The sequence below is a fragment of the Spermophilus citellus genome (genome assembly GCF_964194105.1).
Source record: "Spermophilus citellus genome assembly, chromosome: 17".
In the NCBI taxonomy this organism is placed as follows: domain Eukaryota; kingdom Metazoa; phylum Chordata; class Mammalia; order Rodentia; family Sciuridae; genus Spermophilus; species Spermophilus citellus.
The window spans coordinates 24,694,640-24,711,601 of NC_138199.1; the positions used below are offsets into that span (position 1 = coordinate 24,694,640).

Consider the following 16,962-nt stretch of genomic DNA (forward strand, 5'->3'; position numbering starts at 1 on the left):
GCTAAGAAGGGCCAAAGGGCACACTTGGATCGAAGTGATATTTAGGAGGAAAAAACTAATGGATTTGACCCTAGGTTGGCTGGAAGAGCTGCAGGACAAAGGTGCCCTAGGTGCCAATGCCAGGGGGCTTGGGTCCACTGCTGAGAAAGGAAGGTTCACCATCTGTGCCAGGCCCCAGCCCCCAGGATGACCCTTGGCAATCTCTTGGCCCCCAAACCAGTCTCCCAAGGACTTTATCCAATCACAACTCTAGTTAGCAGTTTCTCTCCTTTTTCAGCAAGGACTTGCCTCTGCCTTCAGGAAACACTCTGAATTCCTCCCCTGGCCCACACATCTCTACCTCTGGCCCCTGGCCTCAGCTCTGCTCTCTGTTTTTATCAGCCTTTTTCCTGTCCTGGAACATGGCAGAGCTCCAGACCCCCCAACATCAGCCCCCTGACTCCTCAGCTAAAACTCCACATACTTAGGAAAACTTCCCTGACCTCTAGCCCAAGTGAGGTTTCCTACCCCGACTTACATCCTCCCCCCTCCCCCCTCCCCAGCACTTATCTTTTCTAGCATTTCGAACAATTGTAAGGATTTACAGTAATTTGCTTAATGTCTGTTTCTTCCATCATACTCACAGCTCCAGGAGGTAGGTAAAGGAAATTGGTGCAAGCTTTGTTGTTGGAGAAAAGCCCATCACCTCCCCACCCAGAATGCCTGAAGTTCCTCCTCCATCCCCGTCCCTAGCACAGGCCAGGAGCTGGATACCACTTGGAGCAATGGACTTGTTTGGTTTTTTTGTTTTGTTTTGTTTTTCCTCCTTCTAAGGAGCAGGGGGGCCTCACCTGCCTCTGGAACCTGCTTTGCTTGCCTAGAGAATCCCTCCCACCCTGGAGCCACCCTCCAAGCAAGACTGAAGGGAAAGTCTTCTCATTCAGAAAAAAATACTTCTTCTGCCCTCTCTTGTTGCCATGGAGACTGCTCTTCATTAACCTGGTCTGCTAGTTGCCGTTCTGAGACACAAGAGGGTAGGAAGCTCCAAACAGAGAAGGCTCTGGGTGTCCGCATCCCAGATACTTAACAAAGATGTGGCATCTAAGGTCACACAAGCAAAATTCGAAGGTTTGGAAGTCAGACATCCAGGATTGAAGTTCCAGCTCTGACGTTCTGTGCAATCTTGGACAAGATACTTCGCCTGCTGAATCTCCAGTTTTGTCATCTGTAATGGGAGTAAAAATAGCACCACTTCCTGAAGCTGCCATGCGGATTGAGGAAGTAAATGCACTTAACTGAGCGTCGGACACGTGGTAAGGCCTCAAAAAAAAAAAAAAATAAGCTATTATTATGGATGCCTATGACGTTCCAACCATGATGACAGACACTGCAGAGACAACTGTGACAAGGCCCTCCAGTTTAAGAGATTTCGTTTCTAAGCATTTCAACTTCCTTGAGTCTTTCCCATAGAAACAACTCTCTCCTCCTCCTATTTCATTGCATTCAATTCCCTGATAACAATTGCCAATGCAACTGGCATAAAATAGGTTTGGGTACAAGCATTTCCAACTCCTTCAAACGCAGCCCCAACATGAGTGACCAGGGTAAAAGCAAAAGGGAGTTGGAATCCTTGGTTTTTTAAAAATGAAATAGAAAATAAATCTCAGGGGTTGGGGATGTGGCTCAAGCGGTAGCGCGCTCGCCTGGCATGCGTGCGGCCCGGGTTCGATCCCCAGCACCACATACAAAACAAAGATGTTGTGTCCGCCGAGAACTAAAAAATAAATATTAAAAATTCTCTCTCTCACTCTCTCTTTAAAAAAATAAAATAAAAATAAATCTCAGAGCATATCACAGAGTCAAGAACTGTCAGATAAAGTTTTGGTTTTAGTTCATGTATAAGTATGGGCTGGTTTTCTTAAAATGAGTACTTGTCCCCATTGAACATGTTGTAACCAGTGCCAGGAAGGCCACACAAACACACAATTAGACAACTACACAGACACATTCTTTGCCTGCTTAACTCTTTCTCTAGGTTTCAGCTTTAAATAACATAATTTTATATTATTAGGCACATTACCGCTGGTCCTGGATTAATGGAGTTTGAATCCTTGGCCCTGATATTTTATTCACTGGGTGAAATGCCCTCGTCAAGTTGTAGGTGGCAGTGAAGGTCCACTGTGTTCATAAATACATATGAAGTGCTTGAAACATCTAAGCCTGGTGCATAAAAGTGCCATGTACAAGTTCATTGTCATCATCATCGTCCTGGGGGCAGTGGGTGATCACTGAGGTTAAAGGAGTGGATGAGATCACCCAGACATGGAGCGGTGGACTGAAGACAGAGCCTCAAAAGCCCATCCTCCTGCTGGGGTTGTGCTCAGCGATAGAGCGCTCGCCTAGCACATGCCAGGCCCTGAGTTCGATCCTCAGCACCAATAAAAATAAATTAAATGAAGGTTAAAAAAAAAAATCCAAACCATCCTCCCTGTCATGCGGGGAGGCAGGGTAGTTGGGGTAGGGACTAGACAGTGCTGCTTTGAGGTCTGGAGGGAGCCCAGTTGGGAATTATAATGGTGGAGGGTTTTTGTTTTGTTTTGTTTTTTAAGCTTGTTTGGATGCTTAGGGCAGAGGGGGAATGAGCGTTTGGAGAACACAGAGGTGCAGTGCCTGGTCTCAGGACCTAGGAGAGTCTTGGGGGAAATTTGAAACAAAACCTCCATCCTTGGCTCTGACAAAAACACTAAACGAAAAAGAAAAGCCAGGTCTCAGGAGATCAGGGCTGCTGCCAGCGAAGGGGCACGCAGCCGGAGGCCACCTGCTACAGGGTTGTGGGTGCTCAGGACCCCTGCCCCCAGGCCCCACCCTCCAGCCAGAATCCTGTGCAGGCTCAAGTCAGGGAGACAGAGGGTGCGATCTAATCGGGCGGGGCGGCCAGAGGCCCAGCCACGGGGAGGTGGCGCCCGGGCTGAGTGAGTCAGGGGTAGCGGATTCCACCCGCCAAGCGCGCAGGAGCCCCCGCAGGCTGCTGGGCGGGGGGTCTGGAGCGATGAATGGGGGTAACCGGGCCAATCCCAAAGCAGAGTTTACAGCCGCGAGAGAAAGGGGCCAATCGGATCCCGGGCACGGCGTTGGCGAGGGGACGCAGCCAGTCAACTGTGAGCATAGTCCCGGGGCGGAGCCGCGCGGAGTTTCAAATCGGCTGGGGTCAGCTACAAGCCACTGTACCGAGCGTGTGGTCCCGAATCGGTCGCAGCCGGGTGAGCGGGGGCGTCTGTTCAAAGGAGAGCAGAACTTCGAGGGGCAGCATGGGACGGGGAATCTGGTTAGGACAGGCATGGCATGTGGGGTGTCCGGGTATTGCAAACGTCCGATAGAAATCCGGTGTCCGTAGGATGGCTGGGGGGGTCTGGGCTGGAGTGGGTTGGGTCTGGGCAAGCCGATCGCTGGTCGTGTCCTGGACCAAGTGCTCAGGTTTGGTGAGACTTTGCCTCCCTTCTACCTGAATCTCTAGAGAGGAGGTTGGGATGAAGACAGCTGTTTTGGAAACGTGAAGCATGGGACAGCAAGAATGCTGCGACTGTGACCATTCTTGCATAAAGCAGTCGCTTTCTAGCCCGCAGAGTTGTCCAAGTGTCGCACACCATGGACCTCCATCCCATCCCTTCTCTGTGGAGCGTGGGAATAGAGTTGGGGAATGTCGTGCTGACCTGCCTTTTGACCTCCCAGGGTGTGACGGGTAGAGGAGACTGGACCAAGCAGATGGCATCTCAGTGGCAGAACCTGGGGGCCTCTGTGCGCCGACGATCTCTCCTAGAGGAAGAGCTGCCCGAGGAGGAGGTGATAAGGTCTGCAGCCGGCCAACCAGAGACATCCAGCGGAGCCCTGGGCTCCCTGTGCAGACGATTCCAAAGGAGGCTGCCCCTGAGAGCAGTCAGCCTTAACCTCCGAGCAGGCCCCTCCTGGAAACGCCTGGAAACCCCAGAGCCCGAGAAGCAGGGCCTGCAGGCTGCAGCTCGCTCAGCTAAGACTGCCTTGGGCGCCATGTCCCAGGTAAATGATCCTTGGTGCCAGTAGTTCTTACCCTTAGGGAGCCCCCAAAAATATGGACTCCATGACTTGATTTTTAGTTCATGCCTCTTTCCTCAGCACTCCAAATAGTTCCTGGCAATTTGTTGAGGAAATAAATGAAACATTGTCACAGAGGAAATCCAGGCTCACAGTGCAAGATGATGAGAGGTTGTATTGTGATAGGAAATTGCAAACAAATAGCTAACAATAAGGGGACACTAAACCCCAAGCTTAGTCAGTGACAACTTCCCAGAGTTCTGAGTTGGAGCTGAGGAAATAAGATACTAAAGAGAAGGGGCAGGAACTTAGTCGGGGTATGGCCTGAGCAAGGTGAAATAGTGAGAAAGGAGAGCTGGTGTGCAAATGTTCAGACTCTCAGGAGCACCCTGGAGGGGGAAAAATCCTTTTTTGTTTGGTTGGTTTTTGCTTTGTTTTTGCCTTGCGAAGGATGCCACCCAGGCGGGGGTGCATGCTAGGCAAGCACTCTACCACTGAGCTATACCCCCATCCTCAAAACTTGTCAGTTAGCATATCAGGACTTGTTTTTTAGCTACTTGGAAAAGGGCAAGGAGCTGATATATCCCTGAGGGACCCTAGGCTGGTCAAAGAGTGGACAACTTCAAGAGTTACTCAAAAGGTGGATTTGAGAGGATTTGGTGTCACGAACACATGTGGGCAGGAAGGTATCATTATGTTGGGTGTGAGGTGCCTGTGGGCCTTCCAAACAAATAAGTCTTTAAACATGGAGCTGGAGATGTGGAGAGATGTCACCTAGAAAGAGCAGAAGCCATGCAAGTGAACAGACCTCCAAGGAGAAAATGGCAGGAGCTGGGGGTTAGTGGGGAGGGGGCAGGGACTCCTTATCATCTTGTTGGGAATTCTGAAGATGTCAGGACAAGGCAGCTATGTCTTCAAGCTTTGTAGAGAGGTCTTGGAGTCAAATGCTAGTCCTTATCTGGAGGAACCCTATGATTGGTTTCACCACCCTGATGGCTCCGAGAAATGAAATGAAATATCTTGTTCAAGGTCACATAACTCACAAGGCCCTGGGTTCAATCCCCAGCATCACAAAAAACAAACAATCAAGGTCACGTAACTCATCAAACTTAACTTGGGCCTTGCTCCATTCTCTGGACTCGGGTTTACTATGGCAAAGACAGTCGAGCATAATTGATACCTATGGTATCAATTTCCATGATTTCAGTTACCCTGGTCAATTACAATTTGAAAATATTAAATGGAAAATTCTAGAAACAAACACTTGAACCTTCCTAGCTGATGCTCTGCTGGTGTGACAAGCCCAAGAGTTAGGACTTGGTCTTGCTGGGAGCAAGAAGCCATAGAAGGGTTTTGAGCAGTGGAGTGTCATTATGAGAACTGCCACAGAAGGATTTCTGTGAACCAATGTGAAGGAGGGATGAGAGTGAGACCAGAAGCAGGAAGACAAATGGTCTGGTATCCAGAGAGCTGGACCTGGTCTTCTCTGGGCCTTCTTGAGTCTCTGGATCAGTTTCTGCCTGGAAAGAGAGCTTAGACTTAGACAGATAGAGGCTCTGTGAGCCGGAGTGGTCCTCTTGCCATGAAGTTCAGGCTCACGTGGAGCCCTTCCCATCACTCACCCTGAGACTAAGAACAGGACGTATTTATGGGACAGCTTGTGAGCTCTGGGGTTGGAGAGACGGCTTAGATCCCGGGGTAGCTCGCCCTTGGTTCGATCTATGCTAACCTTTCTATGTACCTATCACAGAGAATCCAGGAGTCCTGCCAAAGTGGCACCAAGTGGCTGGTGGAAACACAGGTGAAAGCCAGGAGGAGGAAGAGAGGGGTGCAGAAGGACAGTAGTTCCCCACCTCCCAGCCTGACCCAGAAGAACACTCGGGTGTCTAGAGCCGCCTCAGACCTCCAGGAGAGGGAGCATCACCGCCTCTGTGCCCGGGTTGACCCACGTGTCCATCCACGACGGCGGCCAAGGAGGGAGGCTGCCTTCCAGAGCCCCTACTCATCAACAGAGCCCCTCTGCTGTCCCAGGCAAGTGGAACAGTGCGTCTCCCCCAGGATTAGTGGCCTCTGAGCCCAGGCACAATTTCCCTTCCCTGACCCTGCAAACACTAACTAAGCCCCAGGGACTCCTGAGCACTTCCCATGGCTACCTGGAGCCACAGCACACTGAAATGAGTCACATCTGTGTTCTGGCCCAGCTCTGCCCCCAGAGCTAATGTTGGGCCTGAAAAAAATCCTTTCGGGCCTCAGATTCCCTATCCGAAAAAGGAAGTGGTAATCCTAGTTCTGACTGATCCCATTTCCCCCAGCCTCCTGGGAAAGCCATCTGGGGGGTGGAAACTCAGGTTCCAAGTAGGGAACAGCAGGGCTCACTTATCTACAAAATCAACTGCCTATGGCCTCAACCTCTTGGGCTTTGATGTCATTTCCCAGAGTAAGGATTTGTGGTGAGGTATCCCCAGCCCACCAGAGCCACCTGGGTCCACAGGCCAGGACCCAGTGCTGGGTTGGGAGGAAGGAAAAGCCCCAGGCCTCCAACTGGTTCCTGATGTGGCTTTTCCTTGTGATCAGCGAGTCTGACAGTGACCTAGAGCCTGTGGGAGCAGGAATTCAGCATCTCCAGAAGCTGTCCCAAAAGCTGAACAAAGCCATTATGGCTGAAGAGAGGTGAGTTGGCATCCATGCTACAGAGTGGTGTCTGGGAGAGTCCTTTTTAGCCAGGTCCTCTTGGTAGGCAGGCTGATGGTTCTGGCTCAGACCTGCTATGTGATGCTAACCAGTCCCTGCCCCTCTCTGGGCCTTGGTCTCCTTATTGGAAACATAAGGGATGAAAGATCTAGATTGAGGTAATGGTGAAGGATGCACCCTGGATGTCCTCAAGTCCTTGGGATCCCACCTTTGGAACCTCACATGTAACTGGCGACCGAATTCCTGAAGGACCTGCCTTTCTTCCAATACTCCCCATTATGCCCTGCCTAACCATGGAATTGGGGGGGAAATGACATGGCTGCTATGGAATTTCTGCTCTCTGTGCTCAGGACCCCATTCTGTGGGCAGGGCCTCCATTCTGAATCTGCCCTAACTTGGGACAGTTTCTTCCTTTGTATAATGGTTACAGTGGGCTCTTAGGCAGGGCCCTTCCAGCTCTGTGTCGAACAGCCATGTTCCCACCACATTTTCAGGTTCTAGTCTTGTCTAGTCTAGACTAGGGGAGCCCCTCTGAGCCTGCAGCACCCAGAAGCATCAACCCCACCCCCTTCTCCATCCCTAGTGGTGACATGACCATCTCCCTCATTCGTCACTGAGGACTTCCAGGTAATGACTCCTAAGACCCTCCTCGTGCATGAGTGTGTAGACCTATCTGCAAGCGAGTTAAAGAAATGAGTCTATTTTGAGAAAAACCCACAGAGAGGGTGCACAAGGGCAGAGTGGGAAGTGTATGAGTCTTCTACGGAGCAGAGCTGTTACCTTCCCTGACACCCAATCACTGAGCATGCTGGGGCCCCAAGTACCTACAGCCATCTTCCAACCCCCCCCCCATTTTAAGGGGAAAGCTATGGTGCCCCTACTGCTCTTTTGAGCACAGCAAGGGGCGCAAAGGGAGCTCTGTCTTGCAGGAAATGAGCCCTGTCTGGCCACCAGAGCCCTCACACCAGGATGTCTGTGCCATGAGCTTCCTGGAAGAAGCACCCCCCGAGTCATCAGCAACCCTGAGCTGCTGCTGACAAGCACCTGACCAACAAGGGCCCAGGTCTTTTCTGCTTCAGCCACATCCAGGCCCATCAGTGACCACCTGCCACCACCTGAGTGATTTGGAGAAATCTTGGAATTGCTCCTACCCTCTCCCTAGGGACTGTTGTACTTAGGAACTAATCCCACATGTTGTGGGGGCCTTATCTATAATGGGAAGACACTAGAACATGCTGGAGAGTTCTGAACAATGCAGCCAGGAGCAGGGTCCTTGGAGTGTCATGTGTGGACTCACCTCCTGTGTTTCTAATGCAGAGATTCTTGGGGACACAATTTCATCCCTGATTCCCCACCACCACCTTCAGGACCCCAAAGGAAGAGAGAGGAGACGTTTCCAGGCTATGTGACCCTGGGCCTATTTATAATGAGCTCAGCATGGGGCATTGTGGACTTACAGGGAGGAGCCCCTCTTCAAGAGCAGTTTCTGTCCTTTGTAAATTACTTAAGAAATCTGCTTTGTCATTTTATTAGAAAGAAACCAGTGTGTAAGTTTCCTAGATCGCATCGCTTTTTAATAATAAACTCTTTCCACATTTAACATTTGTTCCCTTTCACATCCCCCCCACAGCCCACCCTGACACTGCTGTGCATCCTAAGTTTGGGGTGTGATATTTTTGTCTCCCCTGTCTTCTCTGCTCTCAGGCTGCTTGTCCCCGAAATCCCAGCTCAGGGAAAACAGGAGTCAAAGGAAGGCTTTCTCAAGTTAGTCCAGAGCAAAGCACATTTTAAAGGCAAATAAGGTTTTTATTTAAGTGACAACATTTGAGAGTTAAAAACCAGCTCACATCAAAATCAAGACCAATTGTAAAAATCTTTTAACTCCATAATGCTGCTTTTGTCTTGTTAGAAATCTGGTATTTTACATTTTCTTTTCTAACGGATTTTGTACAAGGCAGCTAATAAACCATGTCCACCACAGAACCACCCATCACAGACAATACTGAAAGTTACACACTTGGGAACAGTCTGACCCTCGGCAAGGTCAGACTGGCTGGCACCACCCACAGAAACAAAGAGAAAAGGACAGCGGGGGTCCGCGAGTGGGGGGTCCCTTGGGTGAACCGCCCTCCTCTGGCCTGCCCCTCCTTGGTGTCACCTGCCTCTCCTCTGTCCCAAAGAGGGTGAGGTCAAACTCTTGATTTTCCTCCCAACCATCCTATTAGTTTCTCAGCAAGGACAGCAGAACTCGGCTGTGCCTTGCAGCTTGGACTTAACCCTAATTTGGATGTTTAACAAAATTCCCCCAAACCCTTAGGGAATAAAGGAGGGGTGGTTTTGTGTGTATGTGTGTGTGTGGTGGTTTTTGTTGTTGTTTTTGGGCTGAGCCAAAGAGAATAGGTTTCCAGAGCACTTGGCACTCAAACCCCCGGGGATTCGGCCAGAAAGTTGGTTGGTTGTTTAAGGCGGGGTCAACTGTGAGGCTCCTTCACAGTCAGGGAGCCCCTCCCGGGCAGGGCTGCACCTGAGCTGGTTGTGGGGGGTGTGAATGCAAAACTGGCACCAACTTTGGACCCAGAACCACCTTCCTGAGGTGGGGTCCAGCCTTCGTTTAAAGATTAAAGATCGATGCCAGGTTTGTCTGCAGGACACTCCCAGGGCACAATTATGGGCTCCAAAGTGTTCAAGTACAGTTTAAAAACCACTAAGATCCAGCCTCCCCTCTTTCAAAAAGCTACCCCCAGTATCTCAAGAATCCTGGGGTCCAGACACATTTGCTGTAACCCAGCACCCTGACAAGAAGGCTGATCCTCCAAATGCACAAAAGGAGTCCACTTTTGTTTTTGTTTTGTTTTGTTTTGTTTTAATATTCCATGGTGATTAAGGGAGGAGTCAAGATCTTTAGGGGGGAAAAATCATAATGCTGAAAGAGCAGGCCATAGCAAAGAATGCACCCTGAACCCCCAACAGGGCAAGGGATAGGGGAAGGCAGCAGGCAGGCCCTCAGCCAGGACAGCCACCACATGGGGAAAAACAAACATGCCACAGAACAAGCAGCTTTGGTCAGGCAGGAAGATCTGTCTTCCAGCTGCTGGTGAGCAGGCACACCAGGAGCTAGAAGAATTCTCTAGAAGACAGCTGGATTGGGATCACAGAATTACTGAAGGAGAGGTGGAAGCACCCCTTCCAAGGAATGGGACTTGGTTCTCTGTGTCTCCAACTTAACTGGACAGACAAGATTGAACACACCACTAGTATAGAAAGTGCATATGGGGTACGTAGTTGCCGAGAAAGCAGTACTGGAAACAGAAATCATCTCTTCACTGAACAGAACGGCAAGTACACATTCACACACGCCAACTACAGCTCTGAGGGTGTTGTGTTCACAATATCTCCCTGTACACCGTCAGCATCTCACGTGGGAGTCATCAAAACCCCAGTCTGGGGGCTCCAGCAAGGGAAGGGGTGGCGGCCCTCCTGCTGGATCCTGTGTCTCAGCTCTGATCCCTAGAGTCATAGAACCATGGTCACGGACTCCAGATCTCCTGGAGATCCCAGCTCACACTTGTGCACTCTTCCTCCCCACCCCCAAACACACAAGCCTGGGGTTCTCAGAAAGGGAAGGGGAATCTAACCTGGGGGGGAAAGAATCTCATGCTAATTATTTTATCATTTGGAAGTAAAACCTCAGTGACTTCGGCTAAAAGGAGATGATGGAGTGTCAGAGAATCACACTGAGTCTGCCCAAGTCGAAATCATGGTACTTTGGGGAAAGGGGTGGGAAAGATTAGGATTGAGGTGGCTACACCATAAGAGCTGGTGCCAAGAGAAAGCCAAAGAGTGACGCATGTTCCAGGGCACAGGCAGGGAGAAATTGCCGGGAGGCAGGGCCAGAGAAGAAGTGGAGGCTCACCACCTCCCGCCCCGGCAGACTCGCCCGCAGCACTGAGCTTGGATGGGGATGCAGTGCTGACCGTGGAGCAGAAGAGCTGGCAGATGGGTGAGGCGAAGGTGGCGGGAGCTGGCAAGCTGAAGGAGACGTTTCTAGTGGACAGAGCTGGGGTGGGAACTGGAGCCCAGACCCCTCCAGCCCCAGCAGGGTGCCCAGGGTTTCCTAGGCAATTTACAATGGTGGTGCCAGCCGCCCCCACCAGCAGCTGCTGTGGGCTGCATGGGAGCTGCAAGAGGTAGACATTGAGCAGAAGCGACACTGAGCTGAAACAGGTGCCTGCTGTGGACACACATCTGGGCCCTGGGGCAGCCTCAATGAAAGAGCTGGGACCAGCCTCAGTGGCAGTCCACCGGGGCTCAGAGGCAACCTGGGGAAGCCCCACAGCAGGGGTGAACCTGGGTCAGGGCACAGGGGAGTGCAGAGGCCTGTGCCCAGGCCAGGGGCTTGGCCGCAGGAGGACCTGGGCAGACTTAGAAGGGCCCCAGGAAAACCAAGCCCTGCCACCCTCAGGGGACTGCTCAGGAGGAGATGATAGGCTCAAACCAAGCAGAGTGGCAGAGGGAAGGAAGAGAATACAACAGTTTGAGCCAAAATTCCGCAAACCCCCAAAACCCTGGGATCTCAGCTCTATGCCTTCCAAGAACCAAAAGAGAGAAATCAGTCTGAGCAGGACTGGGGATGGGAAGAGCCAGATCTGTACCCTTTGTTGGGGGTGGAAGAAGCTCTTTTTCTCCCAGAGACACCCAATTTGGGCATCAGTGCCAGGCCACCTGCTGCAATTCTCCATGGAGTAGGGGCTTCCTCTGAGATGCTGAGTAGAGTGCACCACCTCCTTCCCAACCCACTCAGAAAACCTCTCCCAGTAGTGGAAGGGATGGATCGTTGGGCCCTCTGAAAAGCCTCCAGGGGCAAAGTGTAGGACAACTTAGGAGTCAAAAACTCCCATCCCTCTCAACTGGGGGGACTACTCCAATTACAGAAAAAAGGCAGGGCCCAGAGAAGGTAAGCAACAGGCTCAAGGGTACACAGCCAGCTCAGGTGGGCCGGAGCCCAAGGCTACAGCCTCACAGGGGAGGATGTGAGGCAGGGCTCCCAGGAGAGGTACACCTGTCCTAGAGGGCCACAGGAGAATGGTGAGGATACTGAGGACAAGAAGTAGGGGACAAAGGACAGCTGCAGAAGGACAGACCGTCAGCACCAGACCCTGCCCCCCAGGGCTGTGGACAGACACCAAATCGTGAGAATGAGCCAAAAAGACGTCCTCTCACTCCCAGAAAGTGACCACTTTGTCATAAGTGAATCAGCCCCAAAGTGGGTGACCCAGGATGTCACAAGGAGGGCGGGCACAAATGCCACTCACTCCTCCACAAGACAGCCAAGAAGCTGTACCTGCCAGCGGCAGTTGGTCCTGGGGCTGGGGACTTCTCCCCCCCAGTAGAGCCTGCCTTGCACGGCTGCGGGAGCCTCGGGGACTCTGAAAGATGGACAACCTTGCCCAAACACTGCGGCTCGGGCAGGCCTGGCCCCCGGATTACACAAACACCAACCTTGACTCGGGCTTGCCGTCTCCGGCGTGGGGAGGCAGCAGCAGCGGCTGCACGGAGATCCCCGATTTCACCCTGTCGCAGCCCAGGGAGACCTCCCCAACGCGAGGCAGGGTCCCTCCCCACTCTGGTCGGACACTGCTGGACAGACACGGGAGGGAAAAAGCAGGAAAACGCCTGTGTCGGGGAGAAGGAGCCCCTCCCGTCCCTGCAGGCAGCCTGCTTGGGCCCCCCGCCCCTGTTCTGAGTACCGCCCGCCCTTCAGGGCACCGATTCGAACTTGGGGGGCCCACGCGCCCAGCTGAGCGCGGGCAGCGGCCGCTCGTGGTCCTTGTCGGACTCAGGTTGGCTCTGGGCCCGCTCGGGCTTGGGGTTGGTGGCTGGAGGGTCGGGCTGCTGCACCGACATGGTCCTGCGCAGGTGGTTGCGCTTGCGCAGGAACTCCGGCTGGGCGTGCAGCCCGAAGCTGCCCTTGCGCAGGATCATGCGCGAGTTGTTCTTCTTGGGACGCGAGCGGTGGCTGGCCTCCAGCGCCGCCAGGTGTGCAGCGTAGCCTTCACTGAGGAACTGTAAAGGAGACAGGCGTCAGGCCGGCGAGGAGAGTAGACTCCTGTATCTGATCCTGTCCCCCCAACATCACCATCCTCCTGGAACTAGGGAGTCTCCAGCTTCGGAGTGGACCCCAGGGAAGTGGAAGCAGAAAACTCATTACCAACATTCCAGGGTCCCTATCTGAATTCTTTCAACCCCCGCCCCCACCCCCGCCGCCCCTGCCTTCATCCCCGTGCTGGGGATTGAACCCAAAACCCCGGGACATGCAAGGCAAGCGCCCTACCACTGAGTTACACCTACACCCCCAATTCCTCCTCTGGATTCTTGAGGACCCTGAAGCACTCTTCCTTGTTACCCTCCCTAAAATCTCAAAATGAAAGTGCCTCTCATGATCTAGCTCTACTCCATGGAACTTTGTCATTTTTCTGGCCCTCACACCTGCCCTTCCTGCCAGTCCTTCCCACTGTGGCCCCAGAATCTTGCTACTCAAAATATATTGCAGGGACCAGCAGCAGTAGCAGGTCCCAGTCCAAGACTGCTGAATCAGGAGCTGCATGTAAACAAAATCCCCAGGTAATGTGTTGGGAATCTCCCATGAGCAACACAGAGCCTGGTCCAAGGCAGGTGCCAGGGATGTTTGTTGAATGAATGAATGAATGAATGAATGAGCGAGCCAGTGAGCAAATGAAGGAATGCACGCAAATGAGTGACCCAACAAACAACCGAACTCCCTGCTCCGGCTCTGCCCCTGGCCCTGGCCCCCAGGCCCCAGCCCCCAGCCTGGCCTCCACCCACCTGGCATTGGGTTTGGTACTTCTTGGTAGGCCGGCCCACAATGAAGATCTGGGAAGCTGGCAGGCCCAGCACACTGTAGACGGAGATGTCCTTCGTGGAGCCATAGGCAGCACTGATTTTGATGAAGCACTGAAACACAGGGCAGCTCATGGAGGGAGAGGAAGCCCTAATCAGCCTTCCCGGACAAACGCCAGGGAGCCCCTGACTGGGGACTCTCAAACTGCACTCAGACTCCAAGCCATGGGTCTGAGTGATGGGAACCAATCTCCAGAGTGGCTGTTCCTCCCTGCCCCTACTCCACACAGCCCAGGCCAGATACAGGGCTCTACCTGGTAACAACCACCCTATTTACTGACCCAACCTCAGGCAGCACTATACACAGGTTATGCAACAACAGGGCCAAGTGTTCCTTTGTGGATAAGAAATTCAATTCCTGGTTTATGCAGCACAGGGCCAGGACTGGGGGTCAGCTCTTGGGCTCCCCAAGGTACATGCTGCCTCTTGCTGGCTGGTCTAATGTCCTCCCCAGAAGACCTAATCAAATTTAAAGAGAAACCTAAGGTCCTCCTTGCTCCAGAAACACTTTCAGATTCTCACCCTTCCCTCCCATCCCACACCACTGGATGAAATACCTCCTCCTTTGAGGTGCTCACCATGTAGCCGCCCCTCACTGTGTGTGCGCCACCCCGCCAATCCTGCTTTCTTTTCTCCCCAGTTCACTGGAGACTTTGGACTTGGATCACAGTGTTCCTTCCTCCTAAGCCCCACCATCGCTAGAGTAATGCTGTCCACATGAACAGCCGGCCACCTACCATCTCTGCTTCTTAACATTACTGCCCACCACGTCCAGACAGAACCACACCCCTCTGAGCTCAGAACTCCTGCCTCACCGCCCTGACCACCTTCCACTTCCTGCCTTCTGCATCTCTTACAGCCCCCCACCCCGGCTGCTCTTCAACCTCACCCACATCTGCGTTTTCTGCACTACCCCTCCCGCTTCACCCCTGTCCCATCCAGGCAGCCCCTGCCCTCCCGAAGTCCTCAGGCCTCCTCCTCCCACACTCTTGCCCTTTTATCCTCCTCCCCCACTCACCCAGCCAAAGCTCAGCCCTGGAATTCTCCTACCACTCACCTTCTCCATCTCTGTATGTTGACTACTAAGAGATGCTGGAGAAACTCACAGAACCACACAGCTTATTCTTTTTGTCCCTGCCTAGCCCTCCAGGTGACTAAGCCAAAGAGAGGGGTTCCTTAGCCCGCTGCCCCTCACCTCATTGGCTGGTTTCTTCCCAGACCCCTTTCTTCCCCACCCTTCCCAGACCCCTTTCTTCCCCACCCTTCCCACCTTCTCATGCACCTGAGTTCAACCCTGTGACTTCAACCCTTCAGTTCAGGGCCGGCCTCCCACCCTCAAGACCCCTGCAAATTGGGCCTCCCCTTCTCCGCTCCTCACCCTACTGTCTTTGCCCACCTGGCCCTCAGAGGTATCCCTTTCTTGCTGAGGGTCATCCAGCAGCCAGGCTTCATCAAGTGGACACTGTCCACTTCATCAGTTTTCACTGTCCCACAGTTCCTCACGGGAAGGAGACTATTAAAACCCTCCCTTCTCAGATACCTGGACCCCCTCTCTCCTGGCCCTCCTCCCCAGCTAAATCTCCTCCTGGTTCCTCAGCTGATTGCTTGCCCTGCTCGCAGAGACCCAGCACAGCTCTCCTGGTCCCTACCCTTCCCCAGGAGACACCTCTCCTCTGGTGGCTTTGCTGACCTGCCTCCACTAATGGCTCAGTCTCCACCTGCAGCCCAAACTTCTGCCCTAAGTCATGCACTAAGTCTGATCTAGCTCATGTCCTGTGGCCATCACAGCTGTGACCACACAAACCTCATCTTTCTCTGGCGCCGGTCCTCCTCCTGTGCGCCCTCTCATTTCATTCACTCATTCATTCATGTATTCATCCTACTAACATTTATCCAGCGCCTACTATGTGTCATCATTGCCCTACATCCCGGAGCTACATTGTTGAGCAGCACAGACACAGACTTCACCTCCATGGGGGTGAGCTGAGTAGTGCCTGAAACCCTCCTGGTCACCCAACAGGACATCTCAGAGCTCCTCGCCCCCTATATTCAACCATCACCAAGTCCTAAAGACTCCACTTCCCAGTTCTTTGTGCCTGTGTGCTTTTCTCTCCATCCCATGGTCACTCTTCCTGCCTCCTCTTGAGCAACAGCGTCCTCCTAACTGTTCTCCCTGCTTCTCCTTTCTCCTGCCAGTCTGTTCTCCACACGGCCACCAGGGGGACCTTTCTTCAATCTAAATTGGGCACTGCCATGCCCCTGCTTCAAATTCTTCCGTAGCTGCTCATTTCATTCAATAGAGAGTCCATGATCTTGACCTTGTTTCCAAGCTTTTTAAGGTCTAACAAGCTTGGTCCCCCATTGACGTTTGGAGACTCAGCTTCCCCTTGGGTTTGACTATGCCTGCACATACCCACTTCCTGGATGCCTGCAGCTCTGAAAATGTCCTAGGCTCCTTCCTGCCTCTGTGCCTTTGCACACTATAAAAGTTATCAAAATTTGGGATCCTAATTAGAATAAGTTATACTCCATGCATGTATGATATGTCAAATACACTCTGCTGTCATATATGTCTAAAAAAATGAAATCACTGTGTCAACCCTGACTAAATAAATAAAGTCAAGTGGTTATGAAGGAAGGATTCTTTTTTTTAAGAGAGAGAGAGAGAGAGAGAGAGAGAGAGAGAGAGAGAGAATTTTTTAATATTTATTTTTTAGTTTTCGGTGGACACAACATCTTTATTTTTTATTTTTATGTGGTGCTGAGGATCAAACCCAGCACCCCGCACATGCCAGGCGAGCATGTTACTGCTTGAACCACATCCCCAGCCCCAAGGATCCTTAATCATGATTGACTGATAGTAACTATAAAGAAAAAAAAACTGCTGGAGGGGCTGAAGCTGTGACTCAGTGGCAGAGCACTTGCCTAGCACATGTGAGGTCCTGGGTTCGGCCGTCAGCACCACATAAAAATAAAGAAAAATAAAGACATGCTGCTGTCCATCTACAACTACAAAAAAAAATTTTTTTTTAAATTGCTAGAAACACAATCTTACACAAAAGGCCACAGCAAACTTATACAGAAAGTACTCCTTCATGGACATCTGCTCAGCAACTGACTATTCATTCAATGTCAGGCTGACATCATCCTTGTTACTAATCCCTGTGGCCAAAACTGCTTGTAGGTACTCCCCTGCCTCCGCCTCTTTCAACACCCCCATAGTGCACACTGCTCTTCCCACTGCAATGCTTTTCTCAATAAAACCTCATTTTACTTCAATCTCAAGCTTTTGTGTTTCTCTTGGTC

At 52.0% G+C, this 16,962-nt stretch overlaps 2 protein-coding genes across 3 annotated transcripts in view; one reads left to right on the forward strand and one right to left on the reverse strand.

Annotated features, from left to right (window-relative positions):
* Positions 1–3,226: 3,226 nt before the first annotated feature.
* PIMREG (PICALM interacting mitotic regulator) lies at positions 3,227–6,721 on the forward strand (the record flags this gene model as incomplete). Its single annotated transcript, XM_081272193.1, has 4 exons — positions 3,227–3,239; positions 3,709–4,032; positions 5,798–6,082; positions 6,626–6,721. Exons 2-4 carry the CDS (start codon positions 3,742–3,744, stop codon positions 6,719–6,721), a joined length of 672 nt encoding a protein of 223 aa, XP_081128319.1. The 5' UTR covers positions 3,227–3,239; positions 3,709–3,741.
* A 1,815-nt stretch (positions 6,722–8,536) lies between these two features.
* Positions 8,537–16,962, reverse strand: part of PITPNM3 (PITPNM family member 3) — a 95,402-nt gene continuing 86,976 nt past the window's right edge. The window contains exons 19-20 of one of the 2 annotated variants that reach the window (XM_081271078.1): positions 13,582–13,710; positions 8,537–12,801 (exon numbers count right to left, since the gene is read on the reverse strand). In XM_081271078.1, coding sequence (XP_081127204.1) covers positions 12,496–12,801; positions 13,582–13,710 — 435 coding nt within the window. In that variant the 3' untranslated portion in view covers positions 8,537–12,495. The remainder of the gene's footprint in view (positions 12,802–13,581; positions 13,711–16,962) is intronic. The other variant, XM_081271079.1, reaches the window with a different exon arrangement.